This window comes from Babylonia areolata, chromosome 22 (assembly GCF_041734735.1).
Source record: "Babylonia areolata isolate BAREFJ2019XMU chromosome 22, ASM4173473v1, whole genome shotgun sequence".
Lineage (NCBI taxonomy): Eukaryota > Metazoa > Mollusca > Gastropoda > Neogastropoda > Buccinidae > Babylonia > Babylonia areolata.
Window position 1 is genome coordinate 22264865 of NC_134897.1, and position 27500 is coordinate 22292364.

The 27500-nt window shown below is 42.7% G+C and overlaps 1 protein-coding gene across 4 annotated transcripts in view; it reads left to right on the forward strand.

Annotated features, from left to right (window-relative positions):
- Positions 1–27500, forward strand: part of LOC143296875 (uncharacterized) — a 58562-nt gene that overhangs the window by 11274 nt on the left and 19788 nt on the right. For all 4 annotated transcript variants that reach the window (XR_013057202.1, XR_013057204.1, XR_013057203.1 and 1 more), the window contains exons 3-11: positions 6435–6637; positions 9311–9401; positions 14579–14724; positions 15404–15498; positions 17670–17755; positions 18494–18592; positions 21443–21568; positions 22809–22907; positions 26129–26236. Coding sequence is in view for 1 of the 4 variants with exons in the window: in XM_076608854.1 (XP_076464969.1) it covers positions 6435–6637; positions 9311–9401; positions 14579–14724; positions 15404–15498; positions 17670–17755; positions 18494–18592; positions 21443–21568; positions 22809–22907; positions 26129–26236 (1053 nt within the window). In the remaining 3 variants the exon portion in view is untranslated. The remainder of the gene's footprint in view (positions 1–6434; positions 6638–9310; positions 9402–14578; positions 14725–15403; positions 15499–17669; positions 17756–18493; positions 18593–21442; positions 21569–22808; positions 22908–26128; positions 26237–27500) is intronic.

The window sequence follows — 27500 nt, forward strand, 5'->3', positions numbered from 1 at the left end:
TCTTCATTAACATAAATGTCTAGTATTTCGGTAATTTCAGCTAATGTCCAGGGCCTAGGAGATTACCAAAAAGACGTGATGTCTTTCAGTTTCTTAAACAGAAAAGTAAATCTATTTTTTACAGGATACTCATTTTGTAAGTAAACAAGAGAAACAGATAAGAGTAGAGTGGGCTATGAATGTTTCTCTGCTTCATATACTTCACGTTCCAGAGGTGTGGCCATTTTGTTTAGTAATAATTTTGATTTCAAAGTTAAAACTAATAGGGATGCTTTTGGAAATTATCTAATTATGATTATTCAAACTATGGAAAAAGGCATCACACTAGTTAATATCTATGGACCTAATAGAGATAACCCACATTTTTATTTAGATTTAGAGAGTCAAATTAAACAATTTGAATCTGAAAACGTAATTATAGGAGGTGATTGGAACCAAGTTTTGAACCCACCACTTGATTATGATAATTACAAACATATTAATAATCCCAAAGCCCAAGAAAAGGTTATTGAACTGACAAGTGAACTGGAATTGATAGATATATGGAGAGAAGTAAATCCAGAAACACTAAGGTATACATGGAGAAGATCAAATCCACAACAAGCCAGACTAGATTTCTTCCTAATTTCAGAAAATCTTTTATCACATGTAAAAGACACATATATTTTGTTTGGTTACAGAAGTGATCATTCATTTATTTCAGTAGAGTTAGAATTTAAGAATAATAGTAAAACAAGGAATTTTTGGAAATTCACCATCACTTTTAAGGGATAAGAATTATGTTGAGACCATAAATGATACACTTAATAGAGTAAAAGAGCAATATGCAGCATTAGTGTATAATAGACAAGAAGTGTGTAATATTCATACAGAACAAATACACTTTACTATATCAGATCAGGTATTCGTAGATACCCTTTTTATGGAAATAAGAAAAACATCAATGGTATATAGTTCTAGGAAAAAGAAAAGAGATAAACAGAAAAACAATTAGAGGAGGAAACTGCGTCTTTGGAAGATAAAATAAGTAAATCACAGGAAGAGTTACAGCAAATTCAGGATAAAAAGGATAGTCTTGTTCATCTTAGAAAAACAAAAGTACAAGGAATATTGATAAGAAGTAAAGCTAGATGGGCGGCAGAAGGGGATAAAGTGGCAAAATATTTTTTTGTAATCTTGAGAAAAGGCATTAATAAACAGATGTTTAAACTTGTATCTAAGAATGGAAAAACTTTAGATAAGACAGGAGACATGTTACAAGAAACAAAAGAATATCAGAATTTATATCAGGAACGTGAAGTAAAAGATATCAATTTAGATGGGTATGTTAGTTTTTCACCTAAATTAACAGAGAATGAAGCAAACGCAATAGAAGGGGCAATAACATTGGGAGAAGCAACACAAGCACTTAAGAAAATGAAGAATGGTAAAAGCCCAGGAACAGACGGAATAACAGTGGACTTTTTGAAATTTTTTTGGAAACAGCTAGGTGTTTTAGTAGTACGTTCCTTAAACCAAGGATTTGAAAAAAGAGAGATGTCAATTACACAAAGAGAAGGCATTATAATCTGCATACCAAAAGGAGATAAACCTAGAGAATATCTCATAAACTGGCGTCATATATCACTCTTGAATGTAACTTACAAAATGGGGTCTTCGTGTATTGCCAATAGGATTAAAACTGTTTTAGATAAACTCATTAATGAAGATCAAACAGGTTTTGTTGCAGGACGATATATAGGGGATAATTTAAGGCTTCATTATGACATTGTTTACTATTTGAAAGAGAAAAATCTCCCAGGACTACTTGTTTCAATAGATTATGAAAAAGCCTTTGATTCGGTTAGCTGGAAATATATGCATAAAGTTTTAAAACAATTTGGTTTTGGTAATATTTGTCGTTGGATAGAAGCATTTTACACCAATAAAAAATCTACAGTAGTAGTTAACGGAAAAGCTTCTGGAAGTATTAAGATTGAGCGTGGTTGTAGACAAGGAGATCCAGTCTCACCCTATTTATTTATTTTGTGTGCGGAAATAATGGCCTGTAAAATCCGTGAGGATAACAATATAAAAAGTATTAGGATTGCAGAGACAGAATGTAAAATAAGCCAGTTCGCTGACACTTCTTTCTTTCTAGAAGGTGACAATAAATCTTATGAAGAACTCTTCAAAGTACATGGGGAATTTGAAGCTATCTCAGGATTGAAATTAAATTATGAAAAAAACATGTAACGTATGGCTGGGAAGTAAATGTAAAAGTAATACTAAGTTTCTACCAAATTTGAAAATGAACTGGAATCCACCACAGTTTAAAATCCTAGGGCTGTGGTTTAATAACGACCTACGTAAAATGGCAGAATTAAATATAACAGACAAGTTCAATGAGACAAAAAAGCTATTTAATATATGGATGAATAGATCTGTTACAGCATTAGGAAGAGTAGCTATTCTTAAGTCACTTATATTATCTAAGTTAACATATTTATGGATTATGCTTCCAAACCTACCAGACGACTATTAAAAATTGCAAAAAATGTGATTCGATTTTGTATGGGACAAAAAAAGAAATAAAGTTCAAAGATCAATAGCAGTGCACAGTATCCAAAATGGAGGTATAAATATTCCACACATCCCATCATTTATAAAATCACTGAAACTCATAATTATGGTTGAAAAAAAATCTATAATCAGTCGTTTAGTCCTAAATGGAAAAAGATATTGTTAAAAGAATATCCTGAGGTTGGAATGCTACAGGAATATGGCCCAATAACATTGAAAGTTGGAGGGTAAATGTTAAACCCTTTCAGTTATTCAGAATTTTTTGATACAGTGGCTGGACATGATGAACAAGACATTTTGATGGAACCTTTGTTTTTTTAATAACAAATTTAAGATTGGGGGCAAAGTTTTGTACTTCGAAGATCGGGTTAGAAATGATGTCTATTATATATAAAAAAAATATTAAAAAAAAGACCTTGTGAAAGAAAATGGAAGATTCTTTAATTTTCATGAATTTCAAGATATCATTCATAATCCAGTTCCAATTATGAAATACTTTGGTATAATAAGCTCAATTAGAAGCCTTTTAAAAGAAAAGAATATTGTATTAAGTAACAATCAGAATAACGTTGATTACAATAAAGTTTATAGAATTATGGTAAAAGCTCCAAAGGGAACACATCATTTTATGACATATTTATTGGGAAGTCAGTACCACCAAATGATTGTAAAAATTGGAATCATTGTTTTGAAAACCAACTCGATTGGAAGAATATTTTTTTGAATGCACGAAAGATACAAGAAATAAAATTCAAATAGTTTCAGATTAAGATTAATTATCGTGTACTTGTGACAAATTTGAGGAATGTGGGAGTGTTAACAGACAACAAATGTAATTTTTGTAAAGATAAAAAAGGCACGATCCTACACTATCTATGGGAATGTAATCATGTACAAGTGTTTTGGACAGAGTTTGTACGCTACTTTAAAGAAAAGTGTTCAAACTGTGATAGTCTTGATCTTAACTGTGTTTGTGTTCTGTGGGTGCAATAATAAAACAAAAACTGATGGTTGCTTCTTACATATCTTAATGATAGCCAATTTTTTTTATATACAAATGTAGAATCAATAAAGCAAATCCAACAATACAAATGTTCATAAAAGATCTTAAAAAGGCATACGAAATTGACAAGTATGTTTTTAGAATATCCATGAAATATAACAAATTTGTGCAGAAATGGGCACCATACATAAATATCGTACAAGATTAAGATTTATATTATGTATAATTAAACCTATATTACTTTGATATGAATTGGGCTTAGCAGTACCAGTGGAAGCAATGTGTGAACAGATAGTTTACTGTCATTACTACAATTTCATTGTAATTTGTGTGTTATAATATCAAACAGATCAATGTTTTAATTGATATTTGCTGTTCTGCCGATGTGATGCTTGGTGTGGAATGGTTGATGTTCGGAACGCTATATTGTTGTGCCTTCCTAATGTGAAATATTTACTTGGTATGTAAACCTTTGAATAAAAAAAATGTTTGGAAAAAAGGGTCCTAGTCCGTGTACCACACACACACACACGCACACGCACAGAAGAGAGAGAGGAGGGGTGAGGGGGGGGGGTGAGGAGGAGGACTGCTATCTTTGGTTGTCTGGCAGTCCAAGAACGGAAAGAAGAAACCCATGATCATGTTACCGGCAGCCAGACGGTCTCCGCGGCCTGTCTAAAGCCTCACCTTGGAGGGGACGTCGAACCCAAAGAACGGTGATGGCGAGCGGGATCCCATCCACTGATATGTATATTGCATTTTTTAGATCAGTGGATCCCATCCCTATTGTAAACAGCAGCCAGACAGACGAGACAGAAAGCAAACACCCCGTAACGGTTAGGTGGCGCTGAACCGTGGCGACGCGGCCTTCACAGGTAAAAAAAAAAAAAAAAAAAAAAAAAAGCATCCCGAATTTCACACCAGATGGCGACTCCGTTATGATTGAGAACACCGCTTAATTATTGTTGGTGTCTGGATCACTTACAATAGGGTGGTAACGGTTCATTGCCAGTGCAGATATATCATCCAAGGGGTCCACTGGGGATGAATCGGCTGTCAGATCATGAGACATGCCAATTGGCTCTCTCTCTCTCCCACAGAGAGAAGCCTTCACAAGACCCCGAGACTCCAGCATTGAAAACATTGACCCTGAAGGACGAGAAAAGACAGTAGCTCTACGCATCGGAAGAGCTGGCGACAGCGCCGGGGGAAACAGAGCTTCCGATTTACAGACCTCCCACCAGGGATGGAATTCAACGTATTCGTGCCTTGCCTCGTGTAGAGTTACCCGCAAACACACACTTTAACCAGAGAAGGTAGATAAGATGGTGCATTGAATACCACCCCTGGACTGAGAAGTCCAAATCCCAACCACTTATGACCCCACCCTCACCCTCTCCACACACACACACACACGCGCGCGCGCGCGCACGAAGAGATTGTGAGAAATGAGCGAGTGGATCGCCGTGCGAAAAAAGGCGCAACGAACATCTTCAATGCCATCGAAATTCGTATTCCATATTCATTACAAGAAGGTTATTCTCTACTGGAGAAAACTTGCTGGAACCATGTCAATAAACTAAAACTGGAGTCTGACCCTGACAGAGAAAATACTGACGATAACTCGTGCAAAATTGATCGCATGTTTTCTTTTAAAACAAAAGGACATCACAGTAGCAGAAGGCTCACCAGTCTGGTATACAGACTACGATTGGATGCCATAAAAACAAAATATACTTCAAATGTGATTTGCATTTGCGGCAACAAAATTACCCACGTGCATATCATCCATGAATGTGAACAGTTAAAACCATATTTACCTGTCATTTACAAAATCTGCAGTTCCATCTGCTTACATTAGAAATGTCTTATATGATAATCAACCTGTGTTTGAAATAGTTAAGAGTTTAATTTGGAGCCCAACTGGCTCTTTGTTGTAATTCTACTGGTTGACTAGTTATTTTGTTTTATTTATATCCTTTGAGGAGAGAGGAACAGGTAAAGTTGAGATGATTTAAGGCATGGGTGGGGTGGGGGAGATGATAGATTTTCGTCTAAAATCACAAATGTGGATAGACGTTCAGCACGAACACGAACACACACACACACACACACACAACACACACACACACACACACTACACGGAACAACGCAACCATCTCCGAACCCGAAACAAGCGCTGAACAACCTTCTGGACAACCATGAAGCTCGCTAAAACTCTGCACTGCTGCTCTACACTCAGAGAACCTGTCCCGGTTTCTGATGTTGTGTGCTTTTGTACACGTCATCAAACGAACACGTGCTAGTCCTGCTGTCTTGCTTCACACGTACAAGCGTGCATTTTGATGATCGTTAAACTCCTTGTTGCTCTAGTCATTCTTGGTGGTGGTGGTGTCATTGCCATTTCTCAGGTGTTTTGGGGGGTTGTTTTTTCTTGTTTGTTGTTGTTCTTGTTCGTTTTCTTGAAAGATGATGAATGAATGATATGGATACTTATATAGCGCCTGTCCTGGGTCGGATACCAAGCTCTTAGCGCTTTACAAGTTTGGGGCCATTTGCACTACAGGCTGCCTACATGGTTAGAGCCGACTGACGGCTGCCATTGGGCGCCCATCATTCGTTTCCTGTCTCTTTCAATTAGATTTCAGGCACGCACATACACATTCAGTAAGACATGTAACATTTTACGTCTGTAACCGTTTTGTATATACCTGGCTGAGCAGGCAGCCGTACTCTGTTTTCGGTGGTGTGCATACTGGGTATATGTTCTTGTTTCCAAAACCCATCGAACGCTGACACATTTGTCATTGTGTGTACACGATGCTTGTGTTTGTGTGTGTGTGTGTGTGTGTGTGTGTGTGTGTTGCAGGTCACGAGAGGTACAAGCGAGAGATAAACTCTTCGTGTGACCCAAAGTACTACAACTTCCGTGCGACCCACACGAACTGTCTGATTGACAACCCCACCGCAGAGCTCATGGTACTCAGCCAGGATGACAAGGACAGGATCCTAAAACTACACAATGACTACAGGAGAAACGTGGACCCCCCGGCAACCAACATGTTGAAGCTGGTAACTTGGTTCATTGTACAGATATATATATATATATATACGATAGTCAGTCGTGTCCGACTATGACCATCAGAACAGCAGAGGAGGCAACTGCTGTTCCGACTATTTGGGCTAGAATTTGATTATGGTGGAGAGTGTCTTGCCCAAGTTACATCCCCACTCTTTCGGCCAAGAGGGATTTAGGACAGTCGGCGTTGGGATGATTCCCAAAGGCTAACCAGCCCACAAGGCTGCAGCATTAAGAGCCAGTGCAATTTTGCCTCCTAGTTTGAGAGTCATAATCCTTCACAAAAGACAAAGCTGTAAATGATTTCCCATTGACTGGAGAAACCATTGATAATACAGCTCTCACTTTGCTGTTGGCCCAAATGTAAACTTATGTCAATCTGTGATATAAGCAGATATACTTATTATGTATCACAAGATGTTTATAATTTGTAAGTGTGTTGACAGTATCGTCTTGCTGTTTGAAAAAAAAAAACCCACAAAAACTACTCTCTCATCGTGTTTGTGATGCGATGTGATGTGGGTACACGACCTAACTTCTTGTTAAAAAGATAATTATGTACACACGTACAATACATCTGCAATGTATCACACAGATACACGGGTTGTTAACAACTGATATCTGTTGTCTGACTAGAAACATTCAAGTACAGAGAAAGTCTGCACTGTTCGGCATGGACCTCTATACAAAATTGCTAAGAGCATATCTGGGGGTAAAAAAAAAAACAACCAACAACAACATGAGCAGAAAACTGAAGGTAAAACCAGAATTGCGGATAAAATTCTAGACTGAACATTCTCTTGAAATCTTAAGTGGAGAAAATACCAGAAATTGAGAGTATGGGAGGCTAGTAACAAGGGACAATAATCCACAGAGGACTAAAAGGACCTCTTGTTTGTTAATCCCAAGATAAAAATCCGGAAACTACACCACAAGTGTGTGTGTGTTTGTGTTTGTGTGTGTGTGTGTGTGTGTGTGTGTGTGAGGAAGGGTGGCTACGGTTGAATGCATGTATGTAAGATTATATGTGTTTAAGGGAGGGATATGCGCGGTTTGTGTGTGTGTGTGTGTGTGTGTGTGTGTGTGTGTGCGCGCGCGCGCGCGCGCGCGCGTCTGTGGGTGGGTGTGTGCATGCGCGCGTGTGTGATGGGACTGTGTGTGTGTGTGTGTGTGCGTGTGCGTGTGGGTGTGATTTGGCGTGGTGGAGGTGCGTGCACTTGCTTGTTTATGTGAATATACATGCGTGAGTGAGCGCGCGCGCACACGACGAAAAGGAAAACTCTCCTGACAGTGCTTAATTTAAAAATAAAAAAAAGAAAATCGTCGTTATCATCATCATCATTAGCATTATTATTATTGACTCGCGTCTGTAAATGAAGTGTGTCTTTGTAATGACAATGTGTGTGTCGGGGGGGGGGGGGGTGTGGGGGGGGGGGGGGGGGCGGGGTAAATTTTAACGTTGGTATTTTCTCGGCACTATAAACGCTATAGGAACCGAACTTGGGAGGGTGATAAGTATGAATGAATAAGAGCCTCAAACTAGTAATGAGATTCCAGGTCGTGGGTTAGAGGTCAAGGTTACAAAATGATAATGATATCCATAGGAAACAAATTTCATGTGCAAGAGAGAGTAGGTCCAGTATATAATCATCATCATCTTTATTTATTTATTTATTTATTTTTTATTTATCTTTTTTTTACAATGATTAATCATGATGAGAACAAAATCTGTGTAAAAAGACAAGGTCAAGAGGTCAAAGCCAATGTCACAACAAGGCTCAGTGGAAAAATTTAACGCAGTTCTAAGCATGTTAGAAACTTGGGTTTCCATCCAGCTCTCAGTAAACAATGGTACAGTCATTTGTTTGGCATGAACATAATATATTTTGAAATTTTGTGGTCAAAGGTTAAGGTACATCAAAGTGTGTGTGTGTGTGTGTGTGTGTGTGTGTGTGTGTGTGTCTTTTTGCCCACTACATCCTCACGCTTTGAAGTTTTTGTATGGATTTAGTGGTTATCACAAGCTAGTCTTGAAGGCCTTGCCTCGTGTCACTTAGTAATAGTAGAATAGAAGTAGCAGTATTATTATTGCCAATGTTACTGTTATCAACATCATCATCATATCATCATCATTGTTTTGTTTTTTTGTTTTTTTATTCTTGATGATGATGATGAAAATGATTATTAATATCATTAATTTTGCTAGCTGTATCTTATCATTATTAATAGTAGTCGTCACAGTAGTAGAAGTAGTAGCAGTAGTAGCTTGTTTGTTTGTTGTTTGTCATATCTTGTTATTATCATAATTATTGTGCTGTATTTTCATAATGAAAAGATAATAAAAAAGACAACAGCATTACTACTACATAATATTATTGTCATAATGATGATGATGATGATGATGGTTGTTGTTTGTCGTTGTTGATATATTGTTGTTGTTATCTTATCATTATTGTTATCTATGATAATAACAATAACATTATAATGATAATATAATAATAATATATTATTATTATTATTATTATTATTGAAATATAACAACAACAAAACAATAATATTATTATTATTATCATTATCATTGTTATTATTATTGTTGTTATCATCATCATCATCATTATCATTAGAATAATTATTAAGATCGTTTTTGTTGCTGGTGTGTGTTTCAGCAGTGGGACGAGAGGCTGGAGGCCACAGCTAAGAAGCTGGCCCTGCAGTGTCAAGGGAACCACGACAACATGAAGGACCGCTCAGAGCCGGGTCAGTGCTGTATAATACTTGATACTAGGCCTGCCTGTTCCCACTGGGGGATGTGTGGTGTGGTGTGGTGTGGTTTGTGGTGTGGTGTGGTGGTGCGGTGTGTGGTGTGGTGTGGTGGTGCGGTGCGGTGTGATATGGTGTGGTGTGGTGTTGCAGTGTGTGGTGTGGTGTGGTATGATATGGTGGTGTGGTGTAGTGTGGTGTGGTATTGTGTTGAGGTGTGTGGCGTGGTGTGGTGTGGTGTTGAGGTGTGTGGTGTGGTGTGGAGTGGTGTTGAGGTGTGTGGTGTGGTGTGGTGGTGTGGTGTTGGGATCTGTGGTGTGGTGTGGTGGTGTGGTGAGTGGTGTGGTGTGGTGGTGTGGTGTTGAGATGTGTTGTGTGGTGTGGTGTGGTGGTGTGGTGTTGAGATGTGTTGTGTGGTGTGGTGTGGTGGTGTGGTGTTGAGATGTGTGGTGTGGTATGGTGTGGTGGGGTGGCGTGGTGTTGTTTTATGTTGCAGAGTGTTGTGTTGTCTTTTGTGGTATGATGGTGTGGTGTGGTGTTTTGTGATGGTGTGTTTTGTGGTGTTGTACTGCGTTGTGTTTATGGCGTGGTGTGTTGTTTGCGTTGTGTGATGTTGTGTTGTTTGTTGTGTTGCTTTGCTTTGCTTTGCTTTGCTTTGCTTTGCGTCGTGTCGTGTCGTGTCGTGTCGTGTCGTGTCGTGTCGTGTCTTGTGTTGGTCTGCCTTGCCGTGCCGTGTCGTGTTCCTTGTCATGTGTGCTGTGGTGTGCTGTGGTGTGCTGTGTCAGGATCCATGACCGGATGAGGGACTGGTCAGAGCCCGCTGAGCTGCATTGCATGGGGAATGATGTCCACGTATTCCTCAGTTCTTTTGTGTCCGTGGGCTCCTCTTTTGTATTGTGTTGTACTGTACTGTGCTGTATTGTACAATGTTGCACTGCATTGAAAAAATCCACGGCTGTCATGTATTTTATTTTACGTAGACAAACTACTTTACCTGTCGTTCCCATCCTGAATATTCACACGGGTGGGGTGACTGGTGTTAACACTCGGCATATATCAGAGACGGACATACGCTTACTGTTGAGCCAACAGCAAAGCAAGTGCTGTATGACTAATGGTTTCTCCACTGCAATGGGAATTCATTTACACCTCAGTCTTTTCTGAAAGAATGTGACTCTCAAACTAGGAGCAGGAATGCTTGGTTAGTGCTGCAGCCTTGGTGATTAGTTAAGTTGTCCTATGAGGACCATCCCAACGTCCTGAAGCAGTTTTGGTCGAGAGAGTAGGGATGCAACTTGGGCTCGACACTCTCCGCTTTAATGAAATTCCAGCCCAGATATCCGGAACAGCAGTTGCCTCCTCTTCGGTCTGCTGTTCTGGTGGTCATCTACCGTCAGTATCAGAGCAAAAGGGGGCCGATACGGTTTTTAGTGTACCTGGCTCTTCTGTGACTGTTTGTGCACCAGTGTTGTGACATATCTCCCGGAGATGGAGAGAGACAACCAGGGAGATGACAGAGCCACAACACATCTCCCGGAGATGGAGAGAGACAACCAGGGAGATGACAGAGGAAGCAATGAAATCATGAGAGAGAGAAAGGGGGGGGGGAGGGGCGGGGACGTCAGAAAGTACACCATGACAAACATGCCCGAAGGAGATGTTTCACCCGGAGGTGATAATGTTCTGGTCTGTCTTCTGGGCGAAACGGTTAAACCAAGGTATGCCTGTTAACAAGTAGCTTTGTACTAGTATTTTTGCAGTCCCGTTTTAATGCATTGTGTATTTTATGTAGTTTTGGTGTTAGATGTGATGGCATTTTTTTCTATCTTGTCATTTTTTAATGGGCGTGTGTCTTTGTGTGTGTGCGCGTGTGCGTGTGTGCGTGCATGTGTTTGTGAGGGTACAGTGCTCTGGTACGCGTGTGTAAGTGTGTAGGCATGTTAATATGTCCGAACAGAATTCTATGTTAGAAAATAAGAATTATCTTAATGCTTATGCAATTTTGTTTTTAGTGTAGTTGATACTTACTGTCAGCGTGTGTGTGTCTGTGTGTTAGTGTGTGTGTGTGTGTGTCTGTAAGGGAGGGACATATATATATATATATATATATGTGTGTGTGTGTGTGTGTGTGTGTGTGTGTGTGTGTGTGTTCTATGAAATGCATTTTGTTTACTTCATTGCTTTTATAATCTGATTCATCTCTTAAGTGTGCTTTTTCATTCATATGAACACACTGGGTGTTTTCCATTGTCAGATAGTGGTTGATGTGTTTTTTTAAGGCATGTTTATAGTCTACTGGATGATGTAAGTCGCTTTGATCAGCACTGGTGCTGGATATCGCGCCATAGGAAAACTATGTATTATTATTATTATTATCTTTCTTCCACCGTCAGCTGTTAGCACAGTGGCAAGGTCCTTCGGAGGTGGTCAATGTAGTTAGACCGGTTTGATTATCCTGAGAGGTGCACATGTGCTTTAAAGAGGACGCCAGTCCTCCACGCTGATCTGCTGAAGCGTTGGATAGACCGACCTGACAAAACTGTCCCCTCTCACACTGTGCTCTGACAGTGGAGAAAGAAGGAACGACAACCAGAATCCCATGCCCCAACTGTTCACGCCAGGAGACTTAAAAAAAAACAAAAACAACTAAAACTGGTTTGTTTCTAAGAACATTTAAGTGCTGAAGACAGAGTAATATCACACGTCAGAAATGAAATTAAAAAAAAAAAATGCGCTGCAGTAAGCTTATAATACTATTCTTTCTTCCTTAATACTCTATTCACACAACCCCCACCCCGCCCCACCCCCCACCCCACCCCCCCCCCCCCCCCCAAAAAAAAAAAAAAAAAAAGTGTACTTACAGCTTCAGTCAGCCTTGAACAGCACTCACGAGACAACATTACAAAGTGTTTGAGGTTGGGTAGGGGGGAGTCCGGGGTGGCGGGGGCTGGGGTGGGGGTCAGTCAGTTGATTTATCGAACGAGACGGCCTCTATATAAAACCAGCATCGACAGACTTAAATCTATTATTGAAAGCCCCCCCCCCCCCCCCCCCAGCCCCCTCTCCCCTGCCCCACTTCCCACAGGTCATGTATGATTCAGCCTCGCTTCCTTCCTGGTTGCCGATGTTCAGATCTGTGGATAGTGGCCCGCACTGTGTTGAGGAAATCGAGCGTAGAGTGGCGTCTGTGGCAATAAATCGGTTTTTGTTATAAACGGAAACACGACAAAGGATGCCCGTGTTCTCTCTCTCTCTCTCTCTCTCTCTCTCTCTCTCTCTCTCTCTCTCTCTCTCTGTGTGTGTGTGTGTGTGTGTGTGTGTGTGTGTGTGTGTAATAGATGTAGATTAGCAAGGACAGATTGGAAGAATAGGCTATGGCTAAAATCTTAATCCTTGAATGAAAACGTTTTGAGTTCTGAGGTGTGTGTGTGTGTGTGTGTGTGTGTGTGTGTGTGTGTGTGTGTGTGTGTGTTTCGATAGGCAGAGAAAAGGACACACACACACACACACACACACACACACACACACACACACACACACACACACACACACACAAAACAAACAAACAAAAGACAGAGAGATTTGTCACGTACAAGCTTAAATGCAAAGATGAATCATCAGTTATCAATAACATTTAATTTTTTTTTTTTTTAAATTCATCGCCGGCTATTCTGAGCCAGTATTTGAAAGTCTCTGGATTGAGAGAACTCTCCACCCCTCCTCCTCTCTCTGTCCAACACCACCACCTGCAGAGACTGACTTGTGTAGAAGTGGCCTTTCTACCGTCAACAGGGGCGTGGGATGGGGCGAGGGGGTGTTAGAGAGAGGGTGATGGGTGTGAGGAAAGGATTTAACTGGGAGTGGAGGTGGGGGGGCGGAAGGGTCACGTCACCTCAATAACCATTGTCAGAGTTTCAGAGTTCAGAGTTTCAGAGTTTGTTTATTCCCATTAACTCTTTTGAGTCATAGAGAAACAAGGAAACATGACAATAACAGGATGACGGCCACAGAGGAAGAGCGAAGATAATTTAAAAGAAGAAACAAAAGGGGGGATAATACAAATGGAGGAAAATAAAATGATATGAAAGGCCAAATGTCGATTTCGCTGAGTAGGCAAGGGAGGGAACTGCAGTTATTGCCGTCAGGCATACAATCAGTTATCTCCCTCGGTATGTGTCTGTGTTCTTGTTATTTCCCTTGTAACAGTTTATTTATTTATTTATTTATTTATTTACACGTCATATATGTATGATAGTCGTGTCTGACAAAATCACGAGAACAGCAGTGGAAGCATCTGCTGTCCCGACTATCTGTGCTAGAATTTGATTACAGTGGAGCGTGTCTTGCAATAATATAAGATTTTCTTCTTGTCCGAGTGTTCATCGATAGCTGTGTTGTATTGTGACATGTTCCACATAAAATACTGAGAGTGTCTTGTCCAAGTTATATCCCCACTCTCTCGGCAAAGAGGTTGGTATTTCTTTTTTTTATTAGGAAAGTCGGTGTCATGATGTTTCCCAAAGGCCAAACAGCCCCCAAGCTGCAGCATAGAGTCAGTCAGTGCCAGTCTGGCCTCATATTATAGTTCAGAGTCGTAAGCACAGAAAAGATATTTGAATGACTTCCCATTAAAGTGGAGAAACCATTGATCTGTATTATTCAGGTCTCGCTTTGCCTTGCTGTTGTTGGTCCAACTGTAAGCTTATGGCGATCTGTCGTATTTACAAGCCGATCGTTGGGCCTCATCATAAATGATTTTTTTTTTTTTTTTTTTTTTTTTTTTGGTGAGAATCATAAAAAGAAAATTGAAGATGGTGATGATGATTTATTTATTTATTTATTTATTTTATTTATTTTAATCACAACAGATTTCTCTGTGTGAAATTCGGGCTGCTCTCCCCAGTGAGAGCGCGTCGCTACACTACAGCGCCACCCCCACCCCCACCCCCTCCCTTTTTTCTTTTTTTTTCTCTCCTGCATGCAGTTGTATTTGTTTTTCCTATCGAAGTGGATTTTTCTACAGATTTTTGCCAGGAACAACCGTATCGTTGCCATGGGCTCTTTTACGTGCGCTAAGCGCATGCTGCACACGGGACCTCGGATTATCGTCTCGTCCGATTGTGTGATGGTGTGTGTGTGTGTGTGTGTGCTGACGCGGTGTAATGTGTGCACAGACTGGCCCCTGGTGTCTATCGGCCAGAACATAGCCCTGGGGCACGCGTCCTGGGAGGTCGCATTGTCCCGTTTCTACACGGAGAAGGACCGTGTTAACTACGTGTACGGGGGAGGCTACATCAAGGGCTCTGGACACTTCTTCCAGGTGCGTGTGTGTGGGCAGGAGGGGGGGGGAGGGGAGTTGGGGGTGGGGGGGGGGGTTTAGAAGAAAATGACGTGTTATGGTTGTGTGCGTCTGAAAGTCTGTTAGTTGAACGAATACCAGACACAGTCTGAGGGGGGGGGGGGGGGGGGGGGCTTCAAACAAGGGACTATAATCCACGGGGGACTAAAAGGAACTCTTGTTAGTAAATCCCAAAATTAAAAACCGAACATTGCACAAGTGTATGTGTGTGCGTGTGCGTGTGTGTGTGTGTGTGTGTCTGTCTGTCTGTCTGCGTATGTGTGTGTGTGTGTGTGTGATTGAGCGTGCACGGTGTGTGGTTTGTTCATGTGTTGTGTGTGCATGTGCGAGTGTGCACGTGCGCGCGCGATGTATGTGTGCGTGCGTGCATATGTGCGTGCATGCTCGTGAATGTGTGTGTGTGTGTGTGTGTGTGTGTAATTGTGCGCACACGGTGTGTAGATTGTGCAAGCGTTGTGTGTGTATGTGTGTGTGTCTGTGTGCGTGCAGGTGCAAACGCGATCGATGTGTGTACGTGTGCGTGCGCGCATATGTGCGTGCATGCTCTGCGTCCGTGGATGTGTGTGTGTGTGTGTGTGTGCCCGCGCGCGCGCGCGCACATGAAGTGTCACATAACTCATATCACTGTGTCTGTGTTCAGATGGTGTCTTACGAAGCATCTCGCGTCGGCTGTGCTTACACCAGATGCCCCAACTTGGTTTACAAAAGATTACGTGTTTGCAACTATGCTGCTGGGTTTGTATTCATACTACTACTAGTAATTGTAGTACTACAACAACATCAACAACAACTACTACTACTTCTACGACGACGACGACGACTGATGATAATAATGATGATAATAAAGATAATAGAAACAATGATAATTATCAATAACTATGATTGAAAAAAAAACCAATGTTATAGTTTATATCTGGTGTTTTAGGGTAGTTTAAGTTAGCGGACGGATTTGGGGGGATAGCGATAAAAGGTGATGAATGAGATAAAAGGATATAAAAAAGAAGAAAAAAAAAAAAACAGAAGAAGAAAAAGATTTATTGCGCAGGTCATGGCGTGTATACCTAGAGTCCAGCCAAACCGGTCTGTTTTTTTCGGTTTTTTGTTTTGTTTTTTGTTTGTTAATGTTTCGTATTGTTTTATTAAAACAGTAAGAGAAGAAAGAACAGCAGCATGGGGGCCAAGTGTGAACAGACTCGCGATGGACGGCGAACTTAGTGTAGACTGCAGACAGGTTTTGAAAAAAAAATAATGATCTCTTCTCTATCCGTCTCAACTGCACATGTATTTGTATTTGTATTCGTATTTCTTTTTATCACAACAGATTTCTCTGTGTGTGAAATTCAGGCTGCTCTCCCCAGGGAGAGCGCGTCGCTACACTACAGCGCCACCCATTTTTTTGGTATTTTTTTCCTGCGTGCAGTTTTATTTGTTTTTCCTATCGAAGTGGATTTTTCCATAGAATTTTGCCAGGAATAACCCTTTTGTTGCCGTTCTTTTACGTGCGCTAAGTGCATGCTGCACACGGGACCTCGGTGTATCGTCTCATCCGAATGACATAGGCATGTATAACCTATGCGAACTAACCGGACTGCAAAAGACAGCACAGCAAAAGACAGATACTGAATCTGGACTGCGCTGGGCTAATAAGTGGGGGTAAATTGTTTCTCTTCACATGTTTGATTGATTGATATGGATACTTATATAGCACCTATCCTCGGTCGGAGACCAAGCTCTAAGCGCTTTATAAACACGGGGCCATTTTGTACAACAGGTTGAGTGCCTGGGTAGAGCCGACTGACGGCTGCCAACTGGCGCCCATCATTCGTTTCCTGTTTGATTCAATCGGATTTCAGGCACGCACACCATAGACACTCAAACAGCCTTGTAACATTTTTACTTGTATGGCCGTTTTTGTTTATTTACCCCCCCGCCAAGTAGGCAGCCATACTCGGTTTTTTCCATAACCCACCGAACGCTGACATGGATTACAGGATCTTTAACGTGCGTATTTGATCCTGCGTACGTATACACATGTCCAGTGACATAATTCTGAAAGATCCCAGAACCGATTTACGCCACATCGGTGGCAAATGAAAGAAACAAAGAATAAGAAGGACGACGACGATGACGATGACGACGATAGGCTAATAATAATAGTAATAAAAATAACAACCTAGTTGTATAACGCTTTTCTATGTAAAACAGGCTCAATAGCGCTGTACATACCAACGTCAATGTATGATAGTCAGTAGCTTTCGATTATGACCATCAGAACAGCAGAGGGGATAACTGCTGTCCCGACAATCTGGGCTAGAATTTGTTGGTAGCGGAGAGTGTCTTGCCCAAGTTACATCCCCACTCTCTCGGCCAAGAGGGTTTCAGGGCAGTCGGCGTTGAGATGGTTCCCCAAAGCCAACTAGCCCCCATGGCTGCAGCACTAAGAGCCAGTGCAGTTTTGCCTCCTACTTTGAGAGACATAGTCCTTCACAAGACTGAGCTGTAAATGACTTTCCATTTCATTGGAGAACCCATTGATAATACAGCTCTGACTTTGCTGTTGGCCCAGCTGTAAACTTGTGTCAGTCTGTGATATAAGGCCAAACATACTGTCCGTAAGCTGCATCTAGTGCACCAAAACGTCTGATACCGGTGATATATTATTTTTTGGCTCTGGTTCATTATCCAAATACTTTGATTCCTCATTTCTCTCTACCTGTGTAACCCTTTTGCTATGTGACAACAGCCCTTCTGTTTTGCAGTGGGCATACTTTCAAAACATATCAACAACAACAAACGTAACTCGCGTGCGTGCGTGTGTGTGGGGCGGGGGGAGGGGGGGGGGGTTGTTGTGTGTGTGTGTGTGTGTGTGTGTGTGTGTGTGTGTGTGCTCTCCGTGATGTGCACAGTCTGAACGCCGCCAGACCCCCTTACAAGAACGGAACGTCGTGCGGTGACTGCCCGCAGAACTGTGACAGCTCTGGGAAACTATGCGGTGAGGATTTTTCTATCTATCTACTTTATCTACCTGTCTGTCTGTCTATCAGTCTATATGTCTATCTATATGTCTATATCTATATCTATCTATCTACCTGTCTGTCTGTCTGTCTATATGTCTGTCTATATCTATCTATCTAGACAGATAGATGTAGACTGTCAAGGCAAGTTGTATGATACAATACAATGCAATACAATACAATGTGTGAGCAGACTGTCAAGGCAAGTTGTACAACACAACACAATGTGTGTGCAGACTGTCAAGACAAGTTGTACAATACAATACAATACAATACAGTACAGTACAATACAATGCAATACAATACAATGTGTGAGCAGACTGTCAAAGCAAGTTGTACAATACAATACAATACAATACAATACAATACAATACAGTACAGTACAATACAATGCAATACAATACAATGTGTGAGCAGACTGTCAAAGCAAGTTGTACTGCACTGCACAACACAACACAACATAATGTTAGTGCAGACTGTCAAGGCAAGTTGTACAACAACACAACACAACACAACACAGTGTGTGTGTGCAGAAGGTCAAGACAAGTTGTACAACAACACAACACAACACAACACAGCACAGTGTGTGTGCAGAAGGTCAAGACAAGTTGTACAACAACACAACACAACACAACACAGCACAGTGTGTGTGCAGACTGTCAAGGCAAGTTGTACAACAACACAACACAACACAACACAACACAATGTGTGTGCAGACTGTCAAGGCAAGCTGTGCTACAACATGGGCGAGGTGGACCCCGCAGACTGTCAGTGCTCATGCCGGGAGGGGAAAACTGGAGAGAACTGTGAAAAGAGTAAGTGACACTGGAGGGGGGAGAGAGAGAGAGAGAGAGGGGGGAGGGGGGTGCGTGAATGCGTGCGTGCGTGCGGCCGTGCGTGTGTGTGTGTGTGTGTGTCTGGGTGGGTTGTTTGATTTTTATGTGGTGTACTGATGATGGTGGTGGTGTGTGTGCATGTTAACATGTATTCATGGTCTGTAAGCGTCTGTGGGTTCGAGCGTGCGCGCGCGCGTGTGTGTGTGTGTGTGTGCATGTTTGTGTGCATGTGTCTTAAGTGCGTACGTACGCGCATGCGCACTCTCTTCAACCTCTCATTTTCTCCGTGGAATAAAATTATGGCGTGTGTGTGTGTGTGTGTGTGTGTTAGTACCCGGTGTTGTTAATTAATGTTTGCAGCCACTCCTTCCTCCCCAACCCCAAAATTGATGATGATTGTTAGCGCTCTGGGCCTCTGTGTTAGGAAATCAGGCCCGGAGCGCATTATAAACATCCAGTCATTTCCTTCCCTCTCTTCTTCTTTTGCCTTCTTTCCCTCTCTTTCTCCCCCTCCCCCCAATGATACCTCGATGACAAAAGCCGAAAAGCATGGAAAAGTTTAGTTAAATAAATCTGTATTATTTTGATCTTAAAACAACGCATTGCCGATCGCTGTAGCTGCTCAAACAATAATGGTTTGTTCTGTTTCCGGTCCGGTTCTACAAACGCTCATTTCCGGTGGTGAGCGGAAATGATTTGTATTTTGTATTTGTATTTCTTTTTATCACAACAGATTTCTCTGTGTGGAATTCGGGCTGCTCTCCACAGGGAGAGCGCGTCGCTACACTACAGCGCCACCTTTTTTTCTTTTTTTTTTTGTATTTTTTCCTGCGTGCAGTTTTATTTGTTTTTCCTATCAAAGTGGATTTTTCTACAGAATTTTGCCAGGAATAACCCTTTTGTTGCCGCGAGTTCTTTTACGTGCGCTAAGTGCATGCTGCACACGGGACCTCGGTTTATCGTCTCATCCGAATGACTAGCGTCCAGGCCACCACTCAAGGTCTAGTGGATGGGGAGAAAATATCGGCGGCTGAGCCGTGATTCGAACCAGCGCGCTCAGATTCTCTCGCTTCCTAGGCGGACGCGTTACCTCTAGGCCATCACTCCACGTATGATTTGGATGGATATAATGTAAGCGCCAGTAACAACCTGCACCCCACCCCGCCACTATGAGTTCTCGGTTTTGTTGTTGTCCAGAAGGAATCGCACGTGAACTAGGAAGGCTTTGTCTCTTGTTGTTGTTGTTATTGCTGTTTTAGTTGTTTTTGTTGATGATGTTGATGATGATGTTACTTTTGTTGTTGTTGTTATCGTTTTTCTTCCGGTCATTTCCATCCAAGAAACAATAAGGAGGTGGGGTTTGAGGGGAAGGGAGGTGGGTTGAGGGGGGCGGTTGAAGGGAAGAGGGTGGGGGTTGAGGGGAAAGGGTGAGTGGGGTTGGAAGAGAAAACAGGACAGAGTTCAGTGTCACGGGTTCAGGCTCGTTTCTGCTAGTTTAGCTGGGTCCCTCATCTTCACGTTTTCTTCTTTCTCTCTCTCTCTCTCTCTCTCTCTCTCTCTCTCTCTCTCTCTTTCTGTCATATACTCAACTCTGGGGATACGTGCCAATACGCTTGCCCTGCGCCCCTCCGGTCTTCCCCCCCCCCCCCGGCCCCCTCCTCCCCCTTCTCAGCACCCCGCCATTCTCAGTCCTTTGACTGATCCCCCCAGCTGACACTTAATTTTAAAGGCCATTCAGTGGTGTTCTACCTTTGTTCCGAGATGTGTGGTATACATGTTCACGTGAGGGTGTGGGTGTGTTTGTGCTTGTTCTCTGTTTGTTCCACGGTGACACTTAGGGCGTCAGAGTTCAAGTGGAACCAGACAGGTATAGCCGCGAGAATAGCTCATCACCTGCCTTGTGATTTTATATTACTTCACAGGCTGGGTTAAACAAGTACGTGTTTTTTTTTCTTCTTCTTCTACTTTTTTCTTTCTTTCTTTCCTTTTCACCTTCTTCTTCTTCTTTCAAATGTATGTTCATCTAGTTGTTGTTATTGTTCTTCTTCTTCGTCTTCTACTTCTTAAGGCCTGACTAAGCGCGTTGGGTTACGCTGCTGGTCAGGCATCTGCATAGCAGATCCGGTGTAGCGTATATGGATTCGTCCAGACGCTGTGACGCTTGAGTAACTGAACTGAACTGAACTACTTCTTTCTACCTCTGATGTTGTTGTTACCGTCGTCTTCCGAACCGCCCCCCGCCCCCACCATGACGGGCGCAATAGCCGAGTGGTTAAAGCGTTGGACTTTAAATCTGAGGGTCCCGGGTTCGAATCTCGGTAACGGCGCCTGGTGGGTAAAGGGTGGAGATTTTTCCGATCTCCCAGGTCAACATCTGTGCAGAACTGCTGGTGCCTGAACTCCCGTCGTGTGTATACGCACACAGAATATCAAATGCGCATGTTAAAGATCCTGTAATCCATGTCAGCGTTCAGTGAGTTATGGAAACAAGAACATACCCAGCATGCACATCCCCGAAAGCGGAGTATGGTTGCCTATATTGCGAGGTAAATAAACAAAACGCTCATACACATGAAATGTTACATGTCTGTCTGAGTGTGTATGTATGCGTGCCTGAAATCTGATTGAATGACACAGGAAACAAAAATGATGAGCGTCCCGCAATGGCAGCCGTCAGTCGGCGCTACCCAGGTAGGTAAACAGCCTGTTGTGCAAATGACCCCGAGGTTTGTAAAATGCTTAGAGCCTGGTCCCCGACCGAGGATAGGCTCTGCGTAAGTATCCATATCAAATCAAAGCAAACGCTGACTGCTGTGTTTGTGTTTGCAGTTGACTGCGACAACCCTGACCCGTTCTTTAACTGCCGGGTCGGCACTCTGTCCAGAGAGAACTGCGGCCAGGCCAACACCGTCATTGCTGACCCCACCATGTGCCCACACCTCTGTGGCTACTGTAGTGAGTACACACACCCTGTACTATCTGTGTGTGTGTGTGTGTGTCTGTGTGTGTGTGCGTGTGTGTGTGTGTGTCTGTGAGCGTGCGTCTGTGTCTGTGTGTGTATGTGTGTGTATGTGTGTGTGTGTGTCTGTGTCTGTGTCTTTCTGTTTGTGTGTGTTTGTGTCTATGTGTGTCTGTGTGTGTGACTTACATGTGTGTATGTGTCTGTGTGTGTGCACAAGTGTGGAGAGAGAGAAAGAGAGAGAGAGAGAGAGGGGATAAAAATGTTATCTCTTGTTTCTCTCGATGCAATAATCTGTTATTGTTGTTGTTTTATCTCTCCTCTTTTTTCTCTTTTTCGGTATATTTGTTTCCTTCCGGTATTAACACGACATGTTCAGACTTCAGTGAATTTGATTTTCAATTGGACATTGGTATTCTAAAAAAAATTTTTAGTATGGACGGAGACTCCCAAAGTTCTTTCAGATATTTTCCCGAGACTTCCGTGCAATAAGCTCACATTATGAAATATATAGGTATATATCAATAGACTATTTCTTACAGAAATGTGTCATAATTATGCTGGGGCTATGTGAGATTTCCCAGCGTGAAGAAATTTCGTTTGAAATCTGATGGGATTCGCACCGGTAACTGAAAACAATGTCAGTGGATTATTTCTTCTCGGAGATGCAATGCTGGGGCACTGTGAGATCCCTCAATGCGAAGAAGGAATTCTTCAGAGCACTGCAGGGATTTGCACTGATTATTGTTGTTGCCGCACTGACAAGCGGCATTCGTTCGACAAGTGGGTGAAAAATAAATGGCTTCAAATTCTGTATCTTCTGATTTCATCAGGGACATCTGCCCAGTATGCATGCAGATGATGATTTTCATCATATATATATATATATATATATATATATATATATATATATAGAGAGAGAGAGAGAGAGAGAGAGAGATGTGTGTGTGTGTGTGTGTGTGTGTGTGTGTGTGTGTGTGTGTGTGTGTGTGTGTGTGTCATTATTAGCTGCAAGAAAGTTTATCAGATTTGAAAATTGTGTACTCGTTTTGGGTTAAAAGACGTTTTCGTTTTCTCAGCTTCTAACACTGTTGTGCATTTTGGAAATGTTTGTTTTTGGGGCATGAAATCATTATTTCTTAATAATCCCCCATACCCCAATAGAAGTGAAAAGATTATCGTAACTTGAAACGTGTGTGTGTGTGTGTGTGTGTGTGTGTGTGTGAATGTGAACAGACAGTACATGCGGAGGCAAGATCTGTTATAACGGCTTTGTGCGGGATCCAGTGACGTGCAAGTGTGTGTGTCATGGACGCCAGGTCGGCCAAATGTGCGGTAAGAATTTTTGCTGTGAATACCTTTTTTTTCAGTGTTGCTTGTACACATGACAGTTTCTTTTGTTTTTCTCCTTTTTTTTCTTTTTTTTCTATTTATTTTTTTTTTTATTTTTTTTTTTTACATTTTTTATTTTTAATATTATTTTTATTTATTTATTATTTTTATTTTTTTTTTATACATTTTCAAAAATTAAGTTTCACATGCTGACAGACATAATAATTATTGAGAATGGCATTAAGCCGAATAAACATGATAGAAAGAAGAATTGGAAAAAAAAAAAGAGAAAAAAAAGAAAAACAGGATAGAGTCTGGGTACTATTTAAATTTTGAGTTTAAGTCAAAAAAACAGCAGAAGAAAAATGAAAACAAAGACGACAACAACGACAGCAACAACAACAACAACAGGGCAACAACAAACCACAATAAATGCTGGCAAGAGTAAAATAAAATGAAATTAAAATACCATAAAACCAGAAACGTCGGGTGGGAATCCACGGAACCTGGTGGATGGTGGTTTGTCAGTCACACAATATTAAAAACATTCATGGCCTTTGAATAGCCATGTGGAGTGATGGCGTAGAGGTAAGGCGTCCGCCTAGGAAGCGAGAGAATCTGAGCGCGCTGGTTCGAATCGCGGTTCAGCCGCCGATATTTTCTCCCCCTTCACTAGACCTTGAGTAGTGGTCTGGACGCTAGTCATTCGGATGAAACATAAACCGAGGTCCCGTGTGCAGCATGCACCTAGCGCACGTAAAAAAAACCACGGCAACTAAAGGGTTGTTTCTGGCAAAATTCTGTAGAAAAATCCACTTCGATAGGAAAAATAAATAAAACTGCACGCAGGAAAAAATAAAATACAAAAAAATGGGTGGCGCTGTGGTGTAGCGACGTGCTCTACCTGGGGAGAGCAGCCCGAATTTCACACAGAGAAATCTGATGTGATAAAAAGAGAAATACAATACAATACCTCTTCTTCTGCGTTCACTTGTATGCACACGAGTGGGCTTTTACGTGTATGACCGTTTTTACCCCGCCATGTAGGCAGCCATACTCCGTTTTCTGGGGTCAATACAATACAAAACAATAGGAAGGGGGCAGACTGGTCCACACGCTCACCTGCCAACACGAGGGTCTGGGCCACCGGTTCGATTCCCGCTTTCCCCCTTCCTCCCCAAGTTTTTACTGGAAAATCGAAATGGGCGTCTGGTCGTTCTTCAGATGAGACAATAAACCGAGATCCCGCGTGCAACACGCACTGAAAAAGAACCCATGGCAACAAGAGTGTCGTCCTCTGGCAAAATTCTGCAGAAGAAAACCACTCTGATAGGTTCCAAGATATATTTATATGCATGCACTCAAGACCCGACTAAAGCTTGTTGGGTTATATGCAGCTGGTCGTGTATCTGCCCAGCAGAATGATATGGTGTAGCGAATATGGACTTATCCCAACGCAGTGACGCCTCCCCGAGAAACTAAAAATGAAACCCACGGCTTATGCTGCGGACACCACTAGTCTGGTCACGGTTATTGATTGATTGATATGGATACTTTTATAGCGCCTATCCTCGGTCGGAGACCAAGCTCTAAAGTCACAAACACGGGGTCATTTACACAACAGGCTGCCTACCATGAGATATCAAGGGAATGAAGAGAGAGAGAGAGAGAGAGAGCGTGTGTGTGTGTGTGTGTGTGTACGTGCGTGCGTGCGCAATTTCATGAATGTGTGTGCGAGCGTACATGCGTGTTTGTGAATGTGTGTGTGTGTGTATGCGCTCGCTTGTGTCTGTGTGTGTGTGTGTGTGTGTGTGTGTGTGAGCGTGCCCATCTGTGTGTGTGTGTGCTTGTATGAATATATGTCTGTGCGAGCGGGCGCGCGCATCTTTGTGTTTGTGTTAATATAATTATGTCTGTGTGAGCGTGCGCACGCGCGCGCGCGCGTGTGTGTGTGTGTGTGTGTATGTGCGTACGTGCATTCATACACACAAACGAACGAAAGCTCACTGTCACCATAATTTATCAGTCGGCTTCCATAGCTGAATTTGATGCACTGGTGACTCAAACACAGGAGTGCATTGCTGGCCTAAAGGACTGGATGACTCTCAACAAGCTGCAATTAAATGATGATAAGACTGAATTTATGATAACCTGTCCAAAGAAGTTTCGTCAACATCCTTCCTTTCCTGACTCTGTTCTGATCAATAGCACACCTGTTTCACTTTCTCCCTCTGTTCGCAGTTTTGGTGTAATCCTGGACCAGTCTCTTTCCTTCCAACAGCACATTTCGAATATCTGTAAAGTTGCCTATTTGGAACTGCGTAGAATCAGCTCTATCCGCCACTATCTCTCAACCGATGCAACCAAGACACTTGTATGCTCTCTGGTTCTCTCAAGATTGGATTACTGCAACTCTCTTTTGGCCGGCCTTCCCAAATACCTGTTAGACAGACTCCAACGAATTCAGAATAACGCTGCCAGACTCATTTGCAGAGCTTCTAAATTTGACCATGTTTCTCCTCTCCTTCAGTCTCTCCACTGGTTACCTGTTTCTGATCGAATAGACTATAAGCTATCCACTCTGACCTTTTCTGCAGTCAACGGATCTGGCCCAAAGTATCTTTCTGAACTCATCCATATCTATACCCCGTCTCGCCAGCTCCGTTCTTCCTCTGATACTCGACTTCTCAGGATACCTCACGTCAGAAGTAAGACCTATGGACACAGATCGGTTTTTTTTCAATCGCCAAAGACGTGGAACAAGCTCCCTGATAACCTCCGTCATTCTGATTCCCTCGCATCTTTTAAATCTCGTCTCAAAACTCACCTTTTCCCTCAGCAATAAGTTCAGTTGTGGCAGGCCCACAACTACATGCATATATATGAATGTGTATTGTGTGTGCGTGTGTTTATGTAAGTATGTGCCTGCCTATGTGTGTGTATGTGTTAGGGTAGCTGTTAGATACACATGTATGTTAAAATGTATGTATGCAGTGTGTGTGTGTGTGCGTGCGTGCGTGCGTGCGTGCGTGTGTGTGTGTGTGTGTGTGGTCACATTTTGGTGTGTGTATGTAACATAGATATAATGTTTTATGTTATCAAAAGCGTTTTTGTAAAGCACCTAGAGCAGATTTCTGGATAGTGTGCTATATAAGTATCCATTATTATTATTATTATTAATTATAATAATACATAACTATAACGGATGACTGTATCATCAACAGAGCCCCTACCAGAATGGTGCCACGTGACGTCCTGTCAGAACTTCGGCACCTACCACGAGAGCAACTGCACGTGCACTTGTCAGGGGGACTTCACTGGACCCTCCTGTGGTGAGACGTCATGAGAGAGGAGAATGCTTTGTCAAAGGGAGGGGGAGGGAGAGAGAGACAGGGAGGAGGGGAGGGTGGGTACAGAGAGAGGTACACACAGAGAGAGGTACAGAGAGAGGTACACACAGAGAGAGGTACAGAGAGGGGGAGGGAGAGAGAGACAGGGGGAGGGTATAGAGAGAGGTACATAGAGAGGTACACACAGAGAGAGGTACAGAGAGGGGGAGGGAGAGAGAGACAGGGGGAGGGTATAGAGAGAGGTACATAGAGGTATACACAGAGAGGTACAGAAAGGGGGAGGGAGAGACAGACAGGGGGAGGGTATAGAGAGAGGTACATAGAGAGGTACACACAGAGAGAGGTACAGAGGGGGGAGGGAGAGAGAGACAGGGGGAGGGTATAGAGAGAGGTACATAGAGAGGTACACACAGAGAGAGGTACAGAGAGGGGGAGGGAGAGAGAGACAGGGGGAGGGTATAGAGAGAGGTACATAGAGGTATACACAGAGAGGTACAGAAAGGGGGAGGGAGAGAGAGACAGGGGGAGGGTATAGAGGTACATAGAGAGGTATACACAGAGAGAGGTACAGAGGGGGGAGGGAGAGAGGGACAGGGGGAGGGTATAGAGAGAGGTACATAGAGAGGTACACACAGAGAGAGGTACAGAGAGGGGGAGGGAGAGAGGGACAGGGGGAGGGTATAGAGAGAGGTACATAGAGAGGTACACACAGAGAGAGGTACAGAGAGGGGGAGGGAGAGAGAGACAGGGGGAGGGTATAGAGAGAGGTACATAGAGAGGTACACACAGAGAGAGGTACAGAGAGGGGGAGGGAGAGAGAGACAGGGGGAGGGGTATAGAGAGAGGTACATAGAGAGGTACACACAGAGAGAGGTACAGAGAGGGGGAGGGAGAGAGAGACAGGGGGAGGGTATAGAGAGAGGTACATAGAGAGGTACACACAGAGAGAGGTACAGAGAGGGGGAGGGAGAGAGGGACAGGGGGAGGGTATAGAGAGAGGTACATAGAGAGGTACACACAGAGAGAGGTACAGAGAGGGGGAGGGAGAGAGAGACAGGGGGAGGGTATAGAGAGAGGTACATAGAGAGGTACACACAGAGAGAGGTACAGAGAGGGGGAGGGAGAGAGAGACAGGGGGAGGGTATAGAGAGAGGTACATAGAGGTATACACAGAGGTACAGAAAGGGGGAGGGAGAGAGAGACAGGGGGAGGGTATAGAGAGAGGTACATAGAGAGGTACACACAG